Source organism: Syngnathus scovelli, chromosome 7 (genome assembly GCF_024217435.2).
Source record: "Syngnathus scovelli strain Florida chromosome 7, RoL_Ssco_1.2, whole genome shotgun sequence".
Lineage (NCBI taxonomy): Eukaryota > Metazoa > Chordata > Actinopteri > Syngnathiformes > Syngnathidae > Syngnathus > Syngnathus scovelli.
In genome coordinates this window covers 869462-890666 of record NC_090853.1, presented here as the reverse complement: position 1 = coordinate 890666, position 21205 = coordinate 869462, and the positions used below count along the sequence as shown (strand labels likewise).

Genomic DNA, 21205 nt, shown 5'->3' with positions numbered 1-21205 from the left:
TCTGACGACAACACACACAACATTGGTTTTATTCCTGCCCGGAATAAATGTCTTCATTCATTTGGATGTTCACATCAAGTGGCCTTTCATCCCCTCCACAGCAAAACTCACCTTCAACTCCCTCTGATGTGTTCACGGTGCTCTGTCCAATACAATTAAATCTTTGTGAACATGGCCTATGGTGCGTTCAGGGTCTTTGCTTTGGTGTTTTTAACTCTAGCCGCACTAGAGTCTAAGCATAGCATTTGCATTATGTTTCCTTAATTGTCAATTGCTCAATAATCAGCCCGTCTTTGGGAAATAGCATAGTTTGTTAGCATTAGCATTATGTCGACTTAATTGAGAGTGGCAATAAACTGCTTGAATCTCTTTTTGGAAGTTTGCATCTCGAAAAGCTCAAGTACGGTAATAAAGTATTTGTTCTGGTTTGCTTCCCATCACTCAAACTGGACCAAATGTGTCTTTTTTTTTTTTTTTTCCAGGCCTCCGAGGAGCACCAGGATATTCCCTGGAGCAGGCTCATCATCTCCCAATCGAGATGGACCCGCTGATCGGTGAGTCCTTCTCCTTATTCCGCCGATACGGGCGCCCGGTGAAACGTACATGGCGCTTGTAACGTGTGGTGTTGACACGTGTGGTGCGCGTGTCCTCCTTTGCCGCAGCCAACGGTGCTGCGAGCAACAAGCGTCAGATCACAGACTTAGTGGACCAGAGCATCCAGATCAGCACGCAATGCTTTGTGGTGACAGCTGACAACCGCTACATCCTGGCGTGCGGCTTCTGGGACAAGAGCTTCCGCGTGTACTCCTCCGAGACAGGTGGGGTGGGCGCGCTGGCGCGTGGATGAGGCTGTCAATACTTTGGCGTGCCGTTCCCTGCGGAACACCCGCGTCCTAATGCAGTACAGCTTGGCTATTCGTGAGCTAATTGATGCCCCTCAAGCACTTTGAGACATCACATCCACATTTTAATAACAACCCGGTAAGGAGACAGTTTGAATAGAAGCGGACTGACGACGGCAAAGATGGGCCTCATAAGGTGCGCTCATAAAATTAGCAGAAATGAAATCAAATGAGAGAAATGACATTTTTCATCATTAAAACTAGTGTGAAAATGTCCTTTGTTAATTCATGTTGACTGACAGAGTACCAGTTGCATATATTTGAAGCTATCGGATACTCATTGAGCCTGACGATACCAGTCTCCGATACTTAAGATCTAAATCTTCTTAAGTCTTCCTTGGCAGTAGTTTGAGTAGAACAAGACATGACATACAGCAAAGAAGCAGACCATAATAGTGTCATTTTTTTCAAGGTATTTTAATCGACATGTTTACCGCCATGTTGAACCCAACGTTTGTCCCGAACAGGAAAGCTGACCCAGATCGTGTTCGGTCACTGGGACGTGGTGACGTGCCTGGCGCGCTCCGAGTCCTACATCGGGGGCGACTGCTACATCGTGTCGGGTTCCAGAGACGCGACTCTTCTTTTGTGGTACTGGAGCGGCAGGCACCACATCATCGGCGACAACCCCGTCAACGGTAAGTTGCTTTGTGTTTTTTAATGGGGGTGGGGGGGATTCACACATTCCGCGCGGGTTTGATGAAGTTGACAGAAGCGGCAACGGCTAATTAAGAATTTCGGCTGAGCTGAGTCCAATTAGCCGAGGAGAGCTTGGCGTGTATGTTGCAGCGGGAAAAGAGAATTCCCCTGCCGCTCGCGCTGCTTACCGAGCATCTTCAACACTCGCACAAATGTCTTCTTTAACAATTAAACGTGCACTACGGCAGATGTTTTGTTTTTCCAAATTGTCATTTCAACCCCTTTAGCGGAAAATTAAGACATCCAATTTAAAGCATTTCCCATTTAAAGCATTTTCCCCAAAATTTTGTTAAAGTAGTAAGTGACTTAATTTGCTTTGAAATGTTTTTCTTATCTTTGTAATTGATGTTTTTTTTTTTTAAATTATGTATAAGACATTATAGATAAAGCTACGATTAATTGAAGTGTTTTATTCTCATAGTTTGTTTTCTTCATTGTTTATGGTGTTAAAAATTGAAGCCACATTTGTGCTTTCGCAAGTTTGCCAATTTGCCAAAACCATGTCTGTCTGACGTAATATAGCTTTGGCGCCATCTGGTGGCATCTTGCTGCAAAACTATAGGGAGGAGCTTGATTTAGTGTGTCCATAGCAAGAAATGAACAGCTAGAAACTTGGATTACCGTCCTCTGTTGGTGTAGATAAGCAATTACACACCTTTTCTGGTCATTTTTAATGGGATTTTAATTTTCTGGTATTTTTTTCACGATTCATTATACATGTTTCAAGCCAAATCCTCAATTTGGACTTAATCACTTGGCGCTCTCTGAGTTGAGGTCATGTGAATACAAAAAGAGGTCTGGATGTGTCAGATCCTTAAAATTGTGATTCTGATTCAATCAGCCCCCCCACCCCCCTTCCAGCCTGACGCCACCACCAGCCGAGCGAGTTGCGTTGGTCCCCAGGGTGAAGGCGACTGAGGCGGGGAGATTGAATTTTTTTTTTGTCGGGCAGGTGAGCGGCTCCAGCTCCCTTGTTAGCTCCCCAGAGGCTTCCTGTGACACTTGTCCTCATCAAAGCCCCCCTCGCCCACCCCTACCCCCCACATCATCCTCAGAGCAGCTGCCTGCACTGACAGCACGGCTCAGGGTCCGGCGTGGTCTCCGTGGGACCACATCCATCACGGTCCAGCCGACTGGACCGCCGACGTGGCTATACGACCAACAGGGGGAGGCGGGTGCGGCGCTCAGCTTGTCACTCACACATGTGACCGAAGGGATTAGCCCAAAAGAGTAGCATTAGCTTGTCTTCATGAGTGAAGCAGCGATGTAAGGACTCTGTGTTAGGATTTACCATAATGGTCTGAAATGAGATTTGTCTCATTTCAGGAAATGTCCCCAGTGTGGTGTTGTATTTCTGAACGCCACCTGGGGGCGCACTTGGTCCCTATCCACCGTGCTGCATAAGACAGACATCACTGTGGGTTCTTTCGGGTACATGCCAATAATTTGAGTGCGTGCCTTGTTGCAGGCGACTACCCGGCGCCACGAGCTGTCCTCACGGGTCACGACCAAGAAGTGGCGTGCGTGGCGGTGTGTGCCGAGCTGGGGCTGGTCATCAGCGGGGCCAAAGGTTAGCCAGCCTACATGTGCAGTTGCGATTTACTAAGTATAAAACACATTTTTTTTCGTCTGCTAGCTCCACATTGGTGTGTGTGTGTTCCCAGACGGTCCGTGCCTGGTGCACACCATCACGGGGGACCTGCTGCGGGCGCTGGAGGCTCCCGAGAGCTGGCGGCAGCCGCGGCTCATCTCGGTGTCTAGCGAGGGCCACTGCATCGTCTACTACGAGCGCGGACGCTTCTGCAACTTCAGCGTCAACGGCAAGCTGCTGGCCCACATGGAGCTCCGCGACAGCACCAGGGTCAGCAGGCGGCCGCACAACAAAATGAGGGCCGAGAACTTCGTCTGGTTTTATTGAAGCGTTTTGTTGTGCGCAGGCCATGGTGCTGAGCAGCGACGGGCACAATCTGGCGACGGGCGGCGACAACGGCGTGGTCCAAGTGTGGCAGGCGTGCAGCCTCAAGCCGCTCTACGTGTACCCGGCCTGCGACGCCGCCATCAGAGCCATGGACCTGTCACATGACCAAAGGTCAGCAGAAAGTGGCCAAACACCGCCTTTTATTTATTGTTGTTTTTAAGATCCTCCGATCAAGGTATTAGAAGAGAAAATAGCTATAAATCAATGTGGTGTTGCAACAAATACGTTCTTTGACTTGTAAACGTCTTGCCGGAGGATAAAGCACCATGGTGCCTGTTTGTGTCACACTTGTCAGTTTGACTTTGACTTAGCAAAGGAGCGCCCTTAAAAGTGGAGACTTGTGCCCTGTAGCAAGTCAACTTGACACTACCTTCTTTGTCAATTCAAAACTCTCCATTTTCACTTTGCTGTGATAAATGACCGCACGCACACACTTGTGCACACACGCGCACTCGTGCGCATCAGGCAGGTCTGACCCCCGTGCGACAGCGCTGGGGGGCTCCCAGCGTGACGTCAAAGTGGGAGCCGCCCCTGAGGTCCTGAAGGCCACGTGGGGTCACATGTTATTATAATAATATTTTAGGAGTCACGTTTGACCCCAACAGTATGTAAGGGTTCCATCGTAGTTAAAAAAAACAAAAGGGCAGTTTTACAAAAATGTCCTTTATTATTTTACTATATATTATTATTGTATTGTATTTATTTATGTTCCCCATAGGACTCTGATCACCGGGATGGCCTCAGGGAGTATCGTAGCATTCAACATCGACTTCAACCGCTGGCATTACGAGCACCAACACAGGTACTGATCCCCGACCCGGCGGACACTCTGGACCTGGACTGTGACCGTCCCCGTCTTGCGTCCGGGACCGATCTCGGTGGCCTTGAAAAGTGAAGCAAAGAACGGGTTTGCGTTCAGCATGGACGTGCTTTCTGCTGGTTTCACGTCAGCAGCCAGCCGCAGTTCAGGGAAGCCAACCAGAACGTGTAAATATGCAACAAAATGGTTCCTAGTCAACCAAACAAGACATGACGATGAATTGGTGGTTTTGGTTAAAGAAATCCTTTTAAGTCGGAACATGTTTATTTCTGTCAGCTTGTGCATTTTAAATATTCAGACACGGAACTGAACTGTTGGGAGTTTCCATCCTCGTGGGACGCACAGCTGGCCAAAGCAAATATAATTGGAGAGAGTCACAAGTATTTACAAGCCAGAAAATTGTTTTTGGGTCTTTTTCATTGCCGATGATGTGCTGAGGCCAAAATGGTGGCACCCATTAACTCCTAAAAGGGGGAAAAAAATGTTCCAACAGGTTCTCAACCTGGTGATTTTTATTTTACATGCAGACGCCGCCGCCATGTTGTCACTGACATTAGAACTCTCCTCTTGTTATTAACATTTACAAAATGAGATCAACATTTTATAATCAAGAAAAGTTTTGAATCATATCATAATAAATGCATGTTTTGTTTGCCAGCTCAGCTAAATTGAGCGTCAACGTGTTCGTGTAATGTGCACATGCTGACGCTTCAGACTCTTACTTTTATTTGATTTTAATGTTGTTTTTTTTTAAGTATATTTGTCCATTTCAAAAGTGCCGTCCGTGTGTGCTGGGAAGCAATATGAAACTTAAAAGGAACTGCGCAGTATTAACATGAAATTTCATAACAAATATCCAATATGCAAATTGATTCATGTTTTTTGGCAAACTTGCGAGAGGTGAGTGACAGCGGGAACGCAAGTTTTCAGTTGTTTTCATTTGAGAATGATTTCATTTAAATTATATTAATTTGTTCACGTTGTGAATGTTTTATATGTGCCATGATGCTTGGTTGACTTGCATTTATTTTTCTCAGTTGCATTTTTGATTTTTAAAAAAATGTCTGGGATGATGTCTTCGGTTGGTATTGAAGCAAATGTGTTTCAAAATGACTGTGAATTCATCTTGCTGAAGGTTTTCTTTTCCGCGTGCTTATACTGCCTTCTACTGTCTGAACCTGGGACTTCGCTTTCAAAAAGTCATGCAGCAATTGTTTGCCCACATCACTTGTATCCTTTTAATACGTTTAAATTCAAAAAAAGAGAAATTTGTTTCAAGAGTCTTTTTTTTAATCCTTTATTCCTGATCTTAAAAGACATTGGCGGGGAAACTCATTCACAGACACATTTTCAGAACTCGGCCACTCACTTGGTTGTTTCATTTCATTCACACTTGATGGGCGAGCAGGCACTCCAGACAGTCACCCAACAAGTTGTATAAAGGAGCTCATCCATGTTGACATAATATTCTGAAGGATTATGGATGTCGATAATAGTTACAGGCACATTCCTCTGTTGTTACATTACTGACGTTGCAGATCAAATGAAAAAACACATGTAAAAAAAGGACAAAGGTTTGGGCTATTTGATTTAGCCTTGAACAGCAGCCCTTACAAAACAACATAGTGGCGTTGGATTTCTTCGAAGACAAACAAAGGACATTCATGGACACAAAGATGGGATGGATGCAAGATGCGCGCGCACATGCACTTTACACGCAGCCTCACCTTTGAAAAAAAGTCACGTTTGACCGGAAGTGCTGTGCTACATGCAGTCCGTCTAACTTCCGTTGTATTTTTCACCTTTTGTTTCATTCACTCGTCCCTTCCTTCAGACATTTTTATCGCTGTGCTTTTCGCGAGCCGACACTTCAAATTGCACTTTCAACTTGTGCTATTATAGTGCAATGCCACTTTCTGAACACTCGACAGTTATTGGAAAAAAAAAAAAAGCAGCATAGGTAACACCTGTGACAACTTTATAGCAGCAAATTCTTGGCTCCGTCCACTCGAAGGTTTAATTGAACATTATGCATCGGAACCCTCGATAGTGCAGCAACAGCTCGCTGAAAGTCACGTGAGATCATGCAAGTTGGCGTTCCTGCAGTACTCAATAATGACCATAGGCGGGCGCCAGAGCGCTACCACTTTCTCGAGGCTAAAAGGCTGCAACAGGTGAGCGAGTACATTGTTTGTTGTCTAACCTCAAACTTGTCAATTATAACTCGTTTTGAATTGTACAAATTGCGTGTGAATACTGAAGAGCTGACGCTGAAGTGATGAAATGCCTGAGCAGGAATTGAGTCCATTGTTCAACAGTGGAATGTATGATTTAGCTGGAATGGTTTCAAGAACTGTGTAACGAGAAGGGACTTGCATTGCTAACGTTTGAGGGAAGTCTGCTAAACGGTTCCCTGGATGTCCCAAATGAAAGTTGGAATGGTTGGAGTCGCTTGGATAAGTTGCGAAATGGAGCTAGATGTCCATTTTTTTTTAAATTGGTTTGATCTGGTAGTCAAATGTGAAAGTAGAAATGTAAAAAAATGGACAAATCATGCTCGCAAAATAACTTTGTTACCCTCAGAGCAAAATTGCCCCAGTGAGCTTGCTAAAGCTTGTTTTCCCAAAACATTCAAACATGACTTAAAAGGCAACGATGCCATTGACAGAACCACGCGGTCCAATGCTCTTCAGCATTCGCACAATTTGGGAAAAAAAATACAATCGTGGCTCGTGGGGGCGCTCTTGAGTCAAGTCAATCCGCTCAGAACGGAGACACGGGTGAGCGCACAGTGTCGGCCGAACCCGGAGAATAGTCGTCCGACTCGGACGTGAAGTCGGCGGGGGACAGCACGGGGGGGTTGGAGCCCACAGCGGGCGCTGAGGAGACGGGAGGGCGAGCGCCGTGCGGGAAGTTGGCGTCGGGATGATGTTGTCGAGGACGGAACACTTGCTTCTCTTTGTCCATCGGTGTGTTCTGTCACAGGAAACAAACAAAGCAGGTCAGTCAAAAGAACAATCTTTTGGTTCCTAAAATTAGCGTGTGCACACTGACAGTGATGAGCATGACGCCCGCCGCTGTGCTGCTGCTACCGGACTTGGCTCCGGTGTAGAAGTTCTTCTTGATCCTCAAGGCCACCGGCAGCTGCTGTTGGTTCTCCGGCACGCCGTCCTCCTGTGAGAGCAAAGATGGGCCGCTTTGATGAAGCTTTGAAGAAGCGCGGCGACAGACGTGGCGCGCGTTTGACCTTACGTTGACCCACGGGTGCTCCAGCACCTGCGCGGCTGACAGCCTTCGCTCCACGTCCACCTGCAGCATGCCGCCGATGAGCTCCTGAACGCCACAGAGTGCGTTAGAGATGCTGCCACGTCCAGTTCCCCACCTGGCGCCGCACCCACCTTGGCAGAGTCCGACACGCCGTCCCAGTGCGGTGAAGGGAACTCCAGTTGAGCTTTCAGGATCTCTCGGAACAAAACGTCCTGATCCTCGCCGTCGCTGCGCAAACACGTAAACGTTCAGCTAAGTTCCATGACAGGCCAGGATGCAGGAGCACGTACCAGTTGAAAGGCGGGAAGCCACACAGCAGGATGTACGTGATAACACCCGCAGCCCAAATGTCCACCTTCAGTCCATACCTGGAATTGAACAGGAGACACCATGAGGGACACTAGCGCAATGGACCAAAAGAAAAACGGCAGGCCTCACCCCTTCTCAGCCACGATCTCCGGCGCCACGTAGGTGGGCGTGCCGCACACGGTGTACAGGTAACCGTTGACGACGGTGGCCAGGCCAAAGTCACCCAGCTTCAGAGACTTGCTGCCGTCGTGGTGCTGGTAAACCTTTGCCCAAAAGCGCACAAGTTGCTCTCATTGATAAAGAAAGCTCCATTTTAAAGTTGGCAGCAAACTTGGAAAATGCTCACCACCAGTAAACCTAAAAGTTTTTTTTTCCCCTGAAGAAAAATCATTTCTTATCTTTCCAAGGACAAAGACACATTTTGTTGAGAAAAATGTTTTTTGTTAAATTTTAAAAAGCCCAAGGCATACACTGGTGCAAGTAATTTATGGCCTGTAATTGCCAACAGATGCCACAAGAGGGCAACCAAGGACTTGTTTTTATTAGTCGAGGTATGAAACACCTCCCCTGACTTCAACATGCTTCTAGGTCACAAGAGGGCACTAATACTTGAATATTCAGCATAGATGTGGCCTGGGCACAAAAACAGTCACTGGGGAGTTTTCCAACTAAAAATGAGGAATTTGAAAAAAAAAAAATCTAAGATTTGCTTACCAGCAGGTTTTCAGGTTTGATGTCTCTGTGGACGATGTTGAGGCCATGCAGGTACTTGACGGCGCTGGCCAAGTTGAAGAGCATGCAGCCGGCGTCCCGCTCCGTGTACTTGTTAGACGAGGTGATGGCGTCAAACAGATCGCCCCCCTGGCACAAACACAGCAGAAGGCTTCACAGTCTGCCCTTCAAGACAAAAGTTAGCTATTGGTGAATCCTCCTCCCACCTTGACCAGCTCCATGACCAGATAAATCTCATTGCCGGTGTCCATCTCTTCGATCAACAGGACGATGTTGGGATGTTTGACACGCCGAAGGATAGACACCTCACTCTGGATCATGTGCTCCTGCGCAGCACATAAAAGTCAAACAGACGCAAAAGCTCAGCTTCCAAAAGTCCTCACTCGTTCCCCTTTAAAGTGAAAGTCAAATCCCAAACGTTCTTTAGCAAAGTTCTTGCTTGCTGTTGAAACAGAAGAAGAGATCATTTGTACCTTCCCCCTGCATTTCTCCTTGCTGATGATCTTGAGGGCGTATTCTCGTCCCGTGGCCCTCTCCACGCACTCTCGCACCACAGCAAAGTTGCCGCTGCCTAAAGTGCGGCCCACTTTGTAGCGCTCGGCGATGGATGCGGGGACAGACGACTCGTCCATGGGCTCAGCTAAGGGGGGAAGGGGTTTAACAAAATCAGCTCGTTTCTTCTTGCAGTGAGGCGTCCGGCCTCACCTTCGCTGCTGGGTCCGTCCCCTTCGTCCATGGAGCTGCACACCTTGGTCGAGGCCAGCGAGAGGGACGAGCCGCTGTGCTGCGAGCCCTGACCACAACAATAAAAAGGAAACTAATCAGTCAGAAATTCGACATACTTCTGGGTTTTGCAGAAATGATGACATCACTGACACCATTTTGGAATTTTGTGTATTGTTGATGATTTTTTTTCCCCGCTACCTGGCGTCTCCTGTGACTGCCTGGACTGGTGGGAGACGGGCAAGGGGATTTCCCCGATCGAGGAGTGGACAGCTGACTGCCCGCAGTTCCGTTGGCTGTGGAAAATGAGCAGCCGGACACTTGTCAGCTTCCATCCTAAAAACTCAGTCACGGTGGGTTTGTCACCTCACCTGAGCCAGTTGATGAAGGTGATTTGCTCCTGCGAGACATTGCGCCACTTCTTGGAGAGCAACGACCGTGCACCGAGGGGAGCCGACCATATGAGGCTGACTTGGCCACTCTGCAATCTGAAAAAACAAAAACAAAAAAAAACTGCGACTAGAGCCAAGTGCAGCAAAGCCAACCAGCACTTACCATTTTCGTCCAAACTGAAGTCATCTTGGTAGCGGTACTTTTCGGGCCCACAAGCAAAAAAGATGTCGTCTTCCCCAAAAAAGTCCAGAAGGCACGTCACCTGCAAAACATGAATGCACTCAAATACTGTACAAATAAACTGCGTGGGGCTGTCATTCATTTGTGTGCCACTAGAGGGCGCGTGCATACTAGTCGTGATTGCGCACTTGAAGAGCATCTCTCATAAAAGCTTGCAAATAGGTAAACAAATGTCTTAGTGCGTGCAGCTGGTGCTTTCATTCAAATGAAGCCGACTCAGCAGTCATAAATAAATCAAAAGACACTCATGGCGTCCTGCCCTTCTCCTTAAAAGCTGATCTAGATACACTTAACCAAAGCTCTCATTTCCTTTCACCGGAAGAGCATCTCTGCTAGCTTAACACGAGCAGTTAGTGCATGAGAATAATATCCTGACGTCATCAAGACTGGAGCGCGGCTTGAGCACAGCGGCGCGGACCCCCAGCAAGTCCGCCCCTCCTCCAAAACGCAGCGGGTGGGGAGCTTTAAGGATGACCGTTGCCAAGGAGACGTGGGGTAAGACGAGATGAGGAAGGAAGGCACGGCCGCCCGCCCTCCGCCCGCTAAACGCAAAACCATCTCAGACACTTTGTCGTCAGCCGTTCGTATTCTTCATGCGCATTTTACAACAGAAAATTGACTAAAACAGTTCCCTTCTGATGAAGAGAATCAAACGTTTCGTTTGAAGAGCTAAATATAAAGTAGAAAGTGCTGGATAAGGACCAGAGTTTCTATTTTTACAACAGCGAACTGCGCATGCGCGACGGCCATGTTGCTTTCAGGTAGACGATTGAGCGGCGGCCGTGCAGGTGTGCGTACCAGACGTTGCAAACCAGAAATGCCCTTAACAGACACCGCTGCCGTGAAAAACGTCCACGCCGCGTTCAAGCATGACAGCGGCAGTGATTGACACTGAAACATGCAACAAATTATGACCCAAAAGCAACGACTGCAACGTCCGTGCAGGTACGTTGAGCGTCTCAATACACATGTCGGCCATTACACGGTGGACACGGTGGACACCTGCACTACCACTGCTGCTTCCATGAATACATCCATGCATGCATGCATTAAAGTATCAGAGCTCCCTTAAAAAAAAAAAAAAAACTATGACCAGAAATGGACAGTACCTGCGTGCATAAAGGTCACTTTTGGAAGAAATATTGTGCAACTCTGCCCTTGTATGCTCGTGTCTGTGTCACCGAGCCATTTTGTTTACAAAAATAACAAAGCCAAATGTTATGTATTCTTTAGTAGTAAATGAGCAAAAACCTTATATAACTTTTAATATCTTGTTAATAGGTGGAGAAAATGGGCCGCAAAAGAAAAGCCCCAACCCTAGGAAATGGAGTGAAAAGGAGGAAAATGTTGAGCCGTAACAAGACAACAACTACAGCAATGGATGCCCCATCTGGACCTTTCATCGGTGTCAGGTAGGCGGCCGGTGGCCATGTTTGATAAAACCTTACGAAGAGCGTTGAGCGCAAATGTTGCACCGTCTGTTACTGGGCCCAGCCGCTCACTCAGTCAGTCGATACGCATGAGAGTGTTGGGCGGGGGGAGGGGGAGGGATAGCAGACCCGATGGAGCTGCTGTGTCACTGAAATCAATACAACGCGGCACAATCACCAGTGCCCTGGTTACATTTTTCCTCTCTTCCGACCTAAGCTTGCTTGATTGTTGCGTGTATTGCTGGCTGTGGCTTAAAGTTCCAATCCGCTCCGTTCATGCTCAGGCCCAACCGTCGTTAAAGAAGAATCGATTTCATATTTATTTGCCATTAGAAGCCATTTAGCCCGACAACTCGTGTTGCCAAATGACACGAGGGGCTTGTTGGCTCGCGGTGACATCGGAGAACTATTTGGCACCCGGAAGTGCGTGTGACGTCACGGGGAAACGCAGGAAACCGGGATGAGGCGCCGTCGTGCGCTCCCTCGTGCTGCCGCCGCCGCATCACATAGCACTCTAGCGCACCATAGTACGCAGTCGCAGCCCCGACATGGCTGCCTGCAGCAGCGCTCTGCAGCAGTTCCTTAGCAACCGGCTCAGGAAAGCACATCGCCATGGAAACCAGAGACACCATCAGAGAGGAGGGGAGGGGTGGCCACGGTCATTAGATTTTTGTCATATGGTCAAGGCTGGTGAGCAGCAATCTGTCTGTGTGTCTGTCTATCCATCTAGCTAGCTAGCTCGCTTGCTAACTATTTGTCCGTCTGTCCGTTGATGTGGAGAACACGAGAGCAGAGTCACTAAATAGAATTGATCAGCTGCTGTTGTGTTAGCAGATGCATCCATCTAACAGGGCTTGCATAAGAAGCACATTAGAGAGTCCGGGAAAATCCCATTTGGCGTTCCCAATGGATCGAATGTAGTTGGATCTGTTTTCCGATACCAACTTTGCGATACGAGATTGTCGGCATCTGGCCAAAACCTCCTGTGTCAACATTTGGTACATTTCTCCTCTTTCCGCAAATCTACACTATTCCTTAAAATCCCACTCGTTAAGTTTTCTGAAGACTTTCAATTGTCCTATCCATATTTCTAAATAATAACATATAAATTCTCCATATCGGCGGAAGCTACGTACCGCCTTGCCGTCCACCGTGAAAAGCCTTTTGACGGTGCCGCTGTCCAGTTTGATGGCGTCCGTGATATCCGTCATGACCTGCTCGAAGGAGTGCGCCGTCTTCTTGTTGAGCAGCACGCGCACGGCTTTGCGGGGCTTGACGCCGCTGCGCACGATGGTGACCAGCTTGGGTTTGATGAAGTCCTTGCTCTCCCGGGTCTCCGGCGAGCCGGCCCGCCCGCTGCCGAGGGACGGCGGATCGCGGGGGGATCCCGCCACCGCCGTCCGGGCGCCGGTGGACCAGTTGGGGTTGACGTTCTTGGTGTAGTCCACCTTCTTGTACGGCTCGAAGGAGGCACACACGTAGCTTTCGCCTATAAAAGTGTTCATGACACGTTAAAGTGGCAGGCACTCGAAAAGTTCCAATCGGCCAAACAATGACTTGTAATCAGAACAGCAAAGTTGGACTCTGAACGCGGCGTACCTTCTAGCAGCTGCTCCATGCTGGCGATCCTCGTCATCCCATCGACGGAGTATATGGTCCGAACCCCCTGAGGCAGGTTGACGTTATCCGAGAGCGCTCGCGTCAGATCGGCTAGCAGCGCGTCCAGGGAGCGGAACCTGTCCTGCGAAATGGCGTACACGATCCCTTGGAAGTAGCGGTCGCCGTTGCGGTAGAAGCGAACCTTCTTGGCCTTCTTCTCCGAACTCAGCGCCTGCAGCGTCCTGGTTCGGTACAAACTGCAGTGGGCGCTGTGAGTGGGGCTGGGCAACCCGTTGCCCCTGGAGCCCCGGCGGGCGTAACGCTGCGCCTTGTCGCGCTCGTCAAAGTGCTCCAGCTCCATGTTTGAGCCTTCTTTTCACGCCCTAATAAAGACACAGCAAACAAGGCCTTTGATTTTTTTAAAGGGCAACGACGGGCGGGCGCTGATGTAACTACGGAAGCACGGCATACGCCTTTGCGCGTGCAATTAGGGCGTGTAGTAAAACCCCTCAAACTCGAACACCGCGACTCTGTACTTTTGTAATTGACGTTGCATTGCTCCCTCCAGACCGCCAGGGGGCAGTGCTCAAGGTAGGGGATGAATAATATCACAGTAAGACAACGCAAGTGTGAAATTAGACAGGTTACAGCTCTTTTTTGCTGTCGTTATCAAAAATCTGCCGCCCCCTCGATATAGGCTCATTTCAACGAGCCTTAGAGAATAGATTGATAAGTGTGCTGTAATTGTTGATCCTTGATGCATGTTGCTAAATTAACATGGATATGTTAGAAAGACAACTAGAAAGGTTTTTTCAATTTTGTTGCACGAATCATTGAACATCAGAGGGGGGCCTCTTCAACCATGCTGCTCGGACACATAAAGAGCACGTCACACCCATCCCGTCCCGTCCCATCCCATCCCATGCATCCATCCATCCATCCATCCATCCATCCATCCATCCATCCCATGCTGCATGTTTGGACACCTTCTGCAAGCATTTTTTTCCTCCATTCTTTTTGAAAGAATGAATACGCTAACAATGCAGCAGCATATGCACGTCGAAAAAAAGCAGCTTCAGTAATTTGCTTTCTTGCAAGACGGAAAGAATACTGCAATGGCGAGCCATTGGATTGAATTGCTCCTTCCTACCTTTGAGATGTGAGCAGAAGCGTGTCAAGGTTGAAAGTTGCACTCAGATGCATTTGATGTCAGACGGAGTCAGTGTCCCTTTGTTGCTTGCATGTGCTGGCTGGCTGCTCGCTCGCTCGCTCGCTCAGAGGCAGGGCTGGAGCCGGTGTCCTCCTCCACCCTGCTGCGCCCCCTCCCCCTTCCTCCCCCCTTTCCTCCACCTGCTACCACCTCCTCTTCGTCATCGCCATTGCACTGCGGTGGTGCTCACCGGACTTGCGCTCGTGCAGGCGCTATCGGTCAAATCGGGAGTCAGCAGCTTTTTTTTTTTTTTTTAACTCAAGTCACTTCACAATATTAACTAGCAGTTTAATAAACATAAAAAAGAATGCTAATATTGTTAGCATAAATAATGATACTCATTGTCAAGATGCTCAATATTTTTAATAAATTTCACATGAATTAGGAAATATAACCTTCATTTCTGTACATCTCTGCCATTGTCCTGGTTTTTACATAACCCTTGTACAACATTCCTTGAGAGTCACAATGTCCTGGGACCAAGGTGATGTTCCCAGTTGGCTGGGAAAGGCACAATCCACTTATCGTCAAAAAAAAAGCCATCATTTGCTGACTTGGTAGTTTGAAGTTAGCGAGCAAACCTTGTGAAAGATTTTCTCAAACGCTCGAGCAGCGTCAGATATCGAGTAGGAGCAGCATTCCATGTTTTAGACACACCTTATATTGTCGACACTTTGAAATAACGACGGCTTATCAAATCATCAACATTCACAATAAGCCGTTATGCACTTTCAACATTAATATCGACTCAAAATAGCGAGGAGCTTCCTTCGCATCTTTGGTTGGAAAAGGTCCATTTTGGATTGCTTCAAGATATTACACACAGTAGTTGCGGCACAGTGGTCAGTAGTATAACCAATGACTTTGATTATAGAAAACTATCCAATATAAAGTTAAGTCATTAGTAGTCCACATCAAAAATAGGAATCCATCTAGAATTTGTTTTAAGGCAAGAGAGTAGGCAGTGTGCGGCCCGGGCTATTTGCTGGCTTTCTCTACTTGTTTGTGCGTGTCGGCGTCGTCCTGAAGCTTGTAGTCCTCCAGGATGGTTCGCGCCGTTTCCTTGCCCGTCCGCTTCACCACCGCTTTGACGCCCAGGTTGTCGATGTTGAAGGCGGCCACGCCCACGTTGATGGCCGAGTTGACGGCGTTGTCTGTGGCCTGCCCGGCCACCGCGCCGTACCTTTGGGTGTGGGGGGGGCGAGGTGGGTTGAAAGGCCAGAGGAATTATTGTGCAAAGATGGCATGCCGAGAATGATAGAGCGAAAAGGCTGAGAGAAGAACGTTTCATTTCAAGCGTGATTTAGAATGGAGGAGGCAGGCTGGTGTCAGTAGTGCAAAGTGTTAAAACACGTTTTGACAGCAAAAATCATCAAAGGGTTTGAAGACCCCGAAATCTGCATTGAAGGGTGGGAAAAGGCGAGAGCCACACACGTAAAAACACACACACACACACACACACACACACACACACACGCAGTCACGTAGCTGCAAGCACAAAGGGACGAGGAAGCCACCTACGTACTTGTATTTCACCGTGGTGACCGTCTCGGACGCGACGCTCGTCGTGATGTTCTTGGCCGCCATTTCCAAACCTGTCCATATGGTGGCAAACCCTGGCCGACAGAGGAAATTAAAAGTAAAAAACAAGCTCACTCGTCAAAACTCATTTGGATGCGACATTTAAATGCGGACGTGCGGGCATGTTGCTACCTTGCACTCCGCTGGCGGCCACCACCATGGCCCCGTCGATGTTGGAGCGCCCGTCCTTGTCTTTGCGCAAGGACTCGGGCACCAGCTTGCCTCCGTGCTTCTTGACGTGCGGCGCCAGTTCCCGCCCCACACGGCCGGCCACGGCGCACACGCCGTCCACTGCGGTGACACAACGGTCAGTGGAGGGAAGGAAAAAAAAGAACGTGCTGAGCGCGCTCACCTAGACATTGGCTGACTTTGACGGCGCCGCCGGTGGCCTGCTTGGCCACGTGGAGCCCTTTGCTGACGGTGGGGTTGACGTGAGCCGGCTTGTCGTCAGGCGTGATGTGCTCTCGCAGCTTGGACGCCCCCTCGTGGATGGCCTTGCCCGTCAACTCGGCTCCTTTGACCAGACCCCAGTTCAGCCAGTTTGCGCCTAGGCGACAAGTCATCGCGAAATTCTTTTCGTCATACTCGGCAAAAGATATTAATACTACAAATTATGATGAGTCATCGTTTTTGCCCTTGTGGAATTGATTGTGTTGGAGCTTTCCTGCAGCGGGCTGACCTGTGTGGATCCCGTGGGCCACCTTCTTGCTCCACTCGGGCAAATTCTTGTCATCCTCCGCCCCCGCTGTATCCGCCACCAATGTATCCGCCGCCGCTGTATCCTCCTGGCTCGGCTCCTCGCCGGGCACAGGGATGGACACTTTGCTGCTCAGATTCACGTGCTCGGCGGCCTCGTCTTCATCCTGATGAAACAAACACATGACACGGGCTAAAACCTCAAGACGGAGCAAGGCTCGTCGGCTCGTCACTGCTCACAAAGCTGCGATTGTTTACAAATAAGAGAGCTTCCCTTTGTGCCAAAAGGCTCAGTTCCGCTTTTTGAGGGAAGAGAAAAATGTCCGTTCGCCGACATGGAAGCGGCTCCATGGAAGCCTCGCACGGAAAACGTGCGGCGGCCAAGGCTCTCGACTCGTTCCGACGGCCGACAATAAGAGCATTAGTGCAGTTTAAGCGCTCAAATCCCGACATTGCTGAGGCAGAGCGAGTGAGGCCGGCTCGCAACTCTTGTTTTTGCGCCAGCTCAAACTATTACCTGTACTCTGAGGTCGGTCATCTGAGCCAGTAGATCCCGAAACAGCTCTCGGTCGGCGGCGGGCAACTCCGCCGATAGGACCACGCCTACAAAGTGCCCCGGGCTCGGCTCCATCATGTTAGGGAACATGAAGACGCCGGTGTTGCACAGCAAGGCCGGCGAGTTTGCCGCCATGAGCCGGTATCGCCAGTTGCACACCTGCCAAGAGAATCCAATACGTCACGACAAGTATTACAGCGCATATTGATTTATTTCTGTTGCTTCAAAGTCTAAAGTCATTTCGTGACTTAATCACATCATAGTGAGACAGTTCACATGACTGACTGATTATATAAATGTGTCCCTCATGACCTTTCGTGTCCGGTCCCATATTTGAGGCTCTGAATTACCTCCAGAAACGCCGGTGGTCTACCGGGGCAATCATCGGTGAACTTGATCAGCCGCAGGTAGCCCGGGTACGACGGGGCGCTCACGTGCCCCTCCGGGCTCACAAAGAATATCTGCACCCCTTGCGGGATGCACAGCAGCTCCTCCACATCCTCGCCCATGCTCTGCGGGGTCGATGCGGCGCTGGACGTGCGACTGTAAAAATCGTCACCCACCAGCGACAGTTCGCCCGACTCGGTCCCGTACGAGATGGAGAGGTGGCCGTCTGCCACCTGTGGGGAGTACGCCGGGGGCTGGTCCCCGAGAGCCACGGCGCCGCATGCGGGCGTACCTCCGTGGGGGGGTTTAACTTGCTCATCTCGGGCAGGGAGTCGCGGGTAGACGCCGTGCTCGACGCCGGCGTGCTCGACGCCGGCAGCAGTCTCCAACGCGGCGAGGCGTGTGGTGATGTTGTTGTCCAGGGTCTCCTGCATCTTTTGTTGCATCTCCCGGGCTGACTCCCAGGAGCTGCCCGCGCACTCAGCCCCTTGAGACGGCACGCTGATGGCCCTGAGGAGGTGCTTCCGCCCCTTCCTGTAGAGCTCCAGGGCCTGATGCTTGTCTCCGGCTTCGTCGGCCGTCAGCGCCTTGTTGATGCACTCAAAGGCCTTCTTGTAGCCGTCTTTGATCACCTCCAGTCTGGCGTGGTCAAATGCATCCTCTGTCCCCTTCTCCATGTCCTCTGAGAGAAGGCATTTGTGTAATAATTGGATTAGAACATAAGACACCAGTCACAACGTTTTCTATGTACAAAAGCAAAGACGAGGAACATTAAGCACTCTAGTGTTTTTTGGTTTGTTTTTTGTCGTGTATGCAAAACTAGCAAACAAGACCTATTTGACAGTTAGAGTACTATATTCTATTGAATTGATGACGTATCCAAACTTGTCAAACCAATTCATATGCCAGCGCCTTTAATCTTACAATAAAACATTTGAACGATAAACATTTCGTCTGCGCGATTTCAGGACTTTTAACTACGTGGGATTATCTGACACTTGTGTCGCCAGCCAGTTAGCTTTAGCTCCCCGTTAGGTCGTAACGGCGTTAACTTACCTCTCCCAATGTAGCAGCCGGTCGGCTAAACCGCGCGGCTAACGTTTTAACGGGCTCCACAAAACCACTCCCCGGGGCTTTAACGGACTATGTACGGACCCGACGCAACAACAATTCAATCAAAAGCCGCGCTGACGCAACTTGAACTGTGGAGCGACGCCGTGCGCCTCCGTTTTGTCGGTTTCTTTCATACCGGAAATGGCAGCGCTGTGGCTCAAAAGCACTTTTATTGTTAAACTACTTCCTTTGATTCCGCTCTTAAATAAATAAATAAACGTTTTATAATTATGAAATTATGACTTGGTGCATGATTATTAGCAATTCCGGTCTAGTAAAGTCGGCGAGAAACAACGAGCATACCTTTTAATCTGAACTTTACTAACCAGAAGTCGACGCTCGCTTGGTGACAGTGACGCTCCTTTAACTTTTAAAAATCAATGCCGTTACCTGGCTTTCACCACGAGATGGCAGTAAACAAACACTTGTTATTGTACGTACACGTACAAGGTGACTGTGAGTATTAACGTTCAACGCCCGCTGGGGTCGCCAAATCTGAACTCAAATGCAAAATAATGTACGTCTGCTTGTTTTCTTTCCCCTTGAACAAAAGCAATTTATTACCCTTGTATATTTCCAGAATTATGCATGGAAGCGATTAGGTATACGTATAATGATCATGATGTTATTTATGATCAGCATTGAAGCCAGGGAATCCCAGTTGTAAAAAACGTGTTTGTGATTAAAAGCGGCCCATAAATCCTGTTATCATTTCTTTGCCTTTCAATTATTTTTTTTTACTAATGCCAACTCACAATGGAAAACCTTTCTTCATTAGAATCATAACCATGTTTACAAAACACGTACATGTTGAGTGGTTCTGGCTGGACCCGTATTTGAACAATAAAGCAATGATTTTGTTTAGAAATAACCTCTGAAAATATATTTACTGCCTGTTATATCTTTTAAGACCGTTTCCAAAGAATGCCAAATGCACATGATGTCCGCTATCCATAGGCTGAGCTGTCTGAAACCAACCCAAAATTTGTGAACAGCTGTATTAAAACACACAAGGAGGTGGAGGGGAGGGGAGGGCCCTCTCTCATGGTGATTTATGATGCTAGCGCTCCGTTACTGTTGCCCGTTGAAAGAGAGCGACCGCCGCCGCGGGCGCTCCTAAGCAAATATCATTGCGGTGACAAATTTCTAATTGCGCACACATGCTCGCTCGAAAGCAACGGTGGAGAGACTTTTTCATTTTATTCAAAAAGTGGTTCATATCGCCAAAAACCATCTGATATTTGAAGAGTGACATGGTCACCCTCATAAATATTACTGGCGGTGTTACGGGACAGATCAGTAAGGGGGCCGCCGGAAGATAAATGTCAGGAAAGAAGAAGAACATAAAACTGTCTTGAGGCTGGATTCTGTTTTCAATTTTGGCGTTTTCAAATTGGCATTGAGATGTCCGACAAGTTGAACACTCATGCACTAGGAATCGCCAGACAATACAAACCATCACACTGCCCGTGTCTTTCATTAATAAGCCAGTAGAAAATCAGAAAAACACTTTCATGGTCATAAAAATTAATTCCGAGTTGGCAATTTGAATAAACATAACTGTCGGGGAATGAAATTGACATGAAATTTTGCACGCCACAATGATGTCATTGCTAAGTCTGTCAGTTTAAATGAAAGTGATTCGAGTAGACAAAGTAAGGTACCGGTAAGAAGCATCTTAAAATGGAAACGAGGGGAGAAATAAAAATGAAAAAAGGAGAAAGTCTCTGGGGTTTAAAGTGTTAAATGGGCTTCCACAGCTAAGAGCAAGAGAGAGAAAAAAGAGAGGTAAGTGTCCTCTTTCTCGCCGTGAAGATGCTAACACACACACACACACACGTGTCTGTTGCGCAACAAAAGTAGTCATGTGATTGAACGGCGTTGCTGGACACACACACAGCATTTTCCTTTCATCGATCCAACTTTGTCCTCACACTTGACTTACTACATTTGCGCATTTATTCCAGCAGAAAATTCGTGGAAGAGAAATGCTTTCGCTGGTGACACAATCAAAACAAAGACGCTAGTAGATGAAAATCATGATGTAAAATCCAGAATCTTTGAAAGTTTGAAATATTGGTCATTTAAAATTTTCAAAATTGAATGTGAGGGATTATTAGGGATGGTCGAAATCTGAATAACTTGCTTCAAAACATTGACAGGCCGCTCCAAAAAAAATCTGTTTAGACTTCAGAGCCCCAATCACAAGCCGTGAAAAAGTCCCGTCGCGTAGTAAACCTTTTACGATGGCCGACGTTTGACCCTTTAAGATAATTGATGCCTCATCAAAACAAATTGCAATTTTACGCATCGTGTTCCACTTTAGTTCCACCTCCCTGTTACGATAAAATCTAAAGATGTTCCGAATCAAAGTGTGACGTAAAGTCAAGTATAAATCTCACAGACCCCGCCCGGGGGAGGGAATACATAAACCCACGAGAAGAATGTCGACAAAATCGAACCAAAAGGAACATGTGTCCAATGTGACGTATATGTTCTCTGTAATTGGCATTGTAAAAGTCGGCCGACAAAGAGAAAGCAACTTTTGTCAGTGCCTGGCCAGTAAAACT

The 21205-nt window shown here is 48.2% G+C and overlaps 3 protein-coding genes across 7 annotated transcripts in view; 1 reads left to right on the top strand and 2 right to left on the bottom strand.

The window, feature by feature from the left end:
- The window catches only part of LOC125972719 (neurobeachin), an 87840-nt gene extending 82163 nt beyond the window's left edge, over positions 1–5677 (top strand). For all 3 annotated transcript variants that reach the window (XM_068651423.1, XM_068651424.1, XM_049726663.1), the window contains 7 exons: positions 483–554; positions 663–818; positions 1370–1540; positions 3070–3171; positions 3266–3462; positions 3539–3690; positions 4298–5677. In XM_068651423.1, coding sequence (XP_068507524.1) covers positions 483–554; positions 663–818; positions 1370–1540; positions 3070–3171; positions 3266–3462; positions 3539–3690; positions 4298–4388 — 941 coding nt within the window. In that variant the 3' untranslated portion in view covers positions 4389–5677. The remainder of the gene's footprint in view (positions 1–482; positions 555–662; positions 819–1369; positions 1541–3069; positions 3172–3265; positions 3463–3538; positions 3691–4297) is intronic.
- A 3-nt stretch (positions 5678–5680) lies between these two features.
- Positions 5681–14438, bottom strand: dclk1b (doublecortin-like kinase 1b). The gene is made up of 16 exons (XM_049726674.2): positions 14243–14438; positions 13093–13475; positions 12630–12982; positions 9986–10085; positions 9802–9918; positions 9632–9726; positions 9413–9500; positions 9181–9347; positions 8914–9033; positions 8690–8836; positions 8105–8238; positions 7957–8034; positions 7798–7894; positions 7652–7732; positions 7454–7573; positions 5681–7375 (listed from the first exon to the last, which is right to left on the bottom strand). The coding sequence occupies exons 2-16, from the start codon at positions 13451–13453 to the stop codon at positions 7163–7165; spliced, it is 2271 nt and encodes a 756-aa protein (XP_049582631.1). The 5' UTR covers positions 13454–13475; positions 14243–14438; the 3' UTR covers positions 5681–7162.
- A 205-nt stretch (positions 14439–14643) lies between these two features.
- Positions 14644–19030, bottom strand: spartb (spartin b). 3 transcript variants are annotated; one of them, XM_049726677.1, is made up of 8 exons: positions 18939–19030; positions 17486–18204; positions 17097–17294; positions 16563–16746; positions 16236–16430; positions 16016–16174; positions 15828–15918; positions 14644–15485 (listed from the first exon to the last, which is right to left on the bottom strand). In XM_049726677.1, the coding sequence occupies exons 2-8, from the start codon at positions 18197–18199 to the stop codon at positions 15281–15283; spliced, it is 1746 nt and encodes a 581-aa protein (XP_049582634.1). In that variant the 5' UTR covers positions 18200–18204; positions 18939–19030; the 3' UTR covers positions 14644–15280. The 3 variants fall into 3 exon arrangements, with proteins under 3 accessions (XP_049582634.1, XP_049582633.1, XP_049582635.1); XM_049726676.2 differs by lacking the exon at positions 18939–19030 and adding an exon at positions 18579–18806; XM_049726678.2 differs by lacking the exon at positions 18939–19030 and adding an exon at positions 18579–18811 and having other exon boundaries at positions 15334–15699.
- Positions 19031–21205: the final 2175 nt, after the last annotated feature.

Excerpts from the sequence above, each read along its gene's own strand:
- dclk1b (XM_049726674.2), bottom strand. The coding sequence starts at position 13,453 with ATGGAGCTGGAGCACTTTGACGAGCGCGACAAGGCGCAGCGTTACGCC. Across the intron at positions 8,837-8,913 it reads TGGTCATGGAGCTGGTCAAG|GGGGGCGATCTGTTTGACGC; the intron begins GTGGGAGGAGGA and ends TGTTTGTGCCAG. Across the intron at positions 8,035-8,104 it reads GAGATCGTGGCTGAGAAGGG|GTATGGACTGAAGGTGGACA; the intron begins GTGAGGCCTGCC and ends GTTCAATTCCAG.
- spartb (XM_049726677.1), bottom strand. The coding sequence starts at position 18,199 with ATGGAGAAGGGGACAGAGGATGCATTTGACCACGCCAGACTGGAGGTG. Across the intron at positions 16,747-17,096 it reads TGACCGACCTCAGAGTACAG|GATGAAGACGAGGCCGCCGA; the intron begins GTAATAGTTTGA and ends TTGTTTCATCAG. Across the intron at positions 16,431-16,562 it reads GGCCCACGGGATCCACACAG|GCGCAAACTGGCTGAACTGG; the intron begins GTCAGCCCGCTG and ends CTTGTCGCCTAG.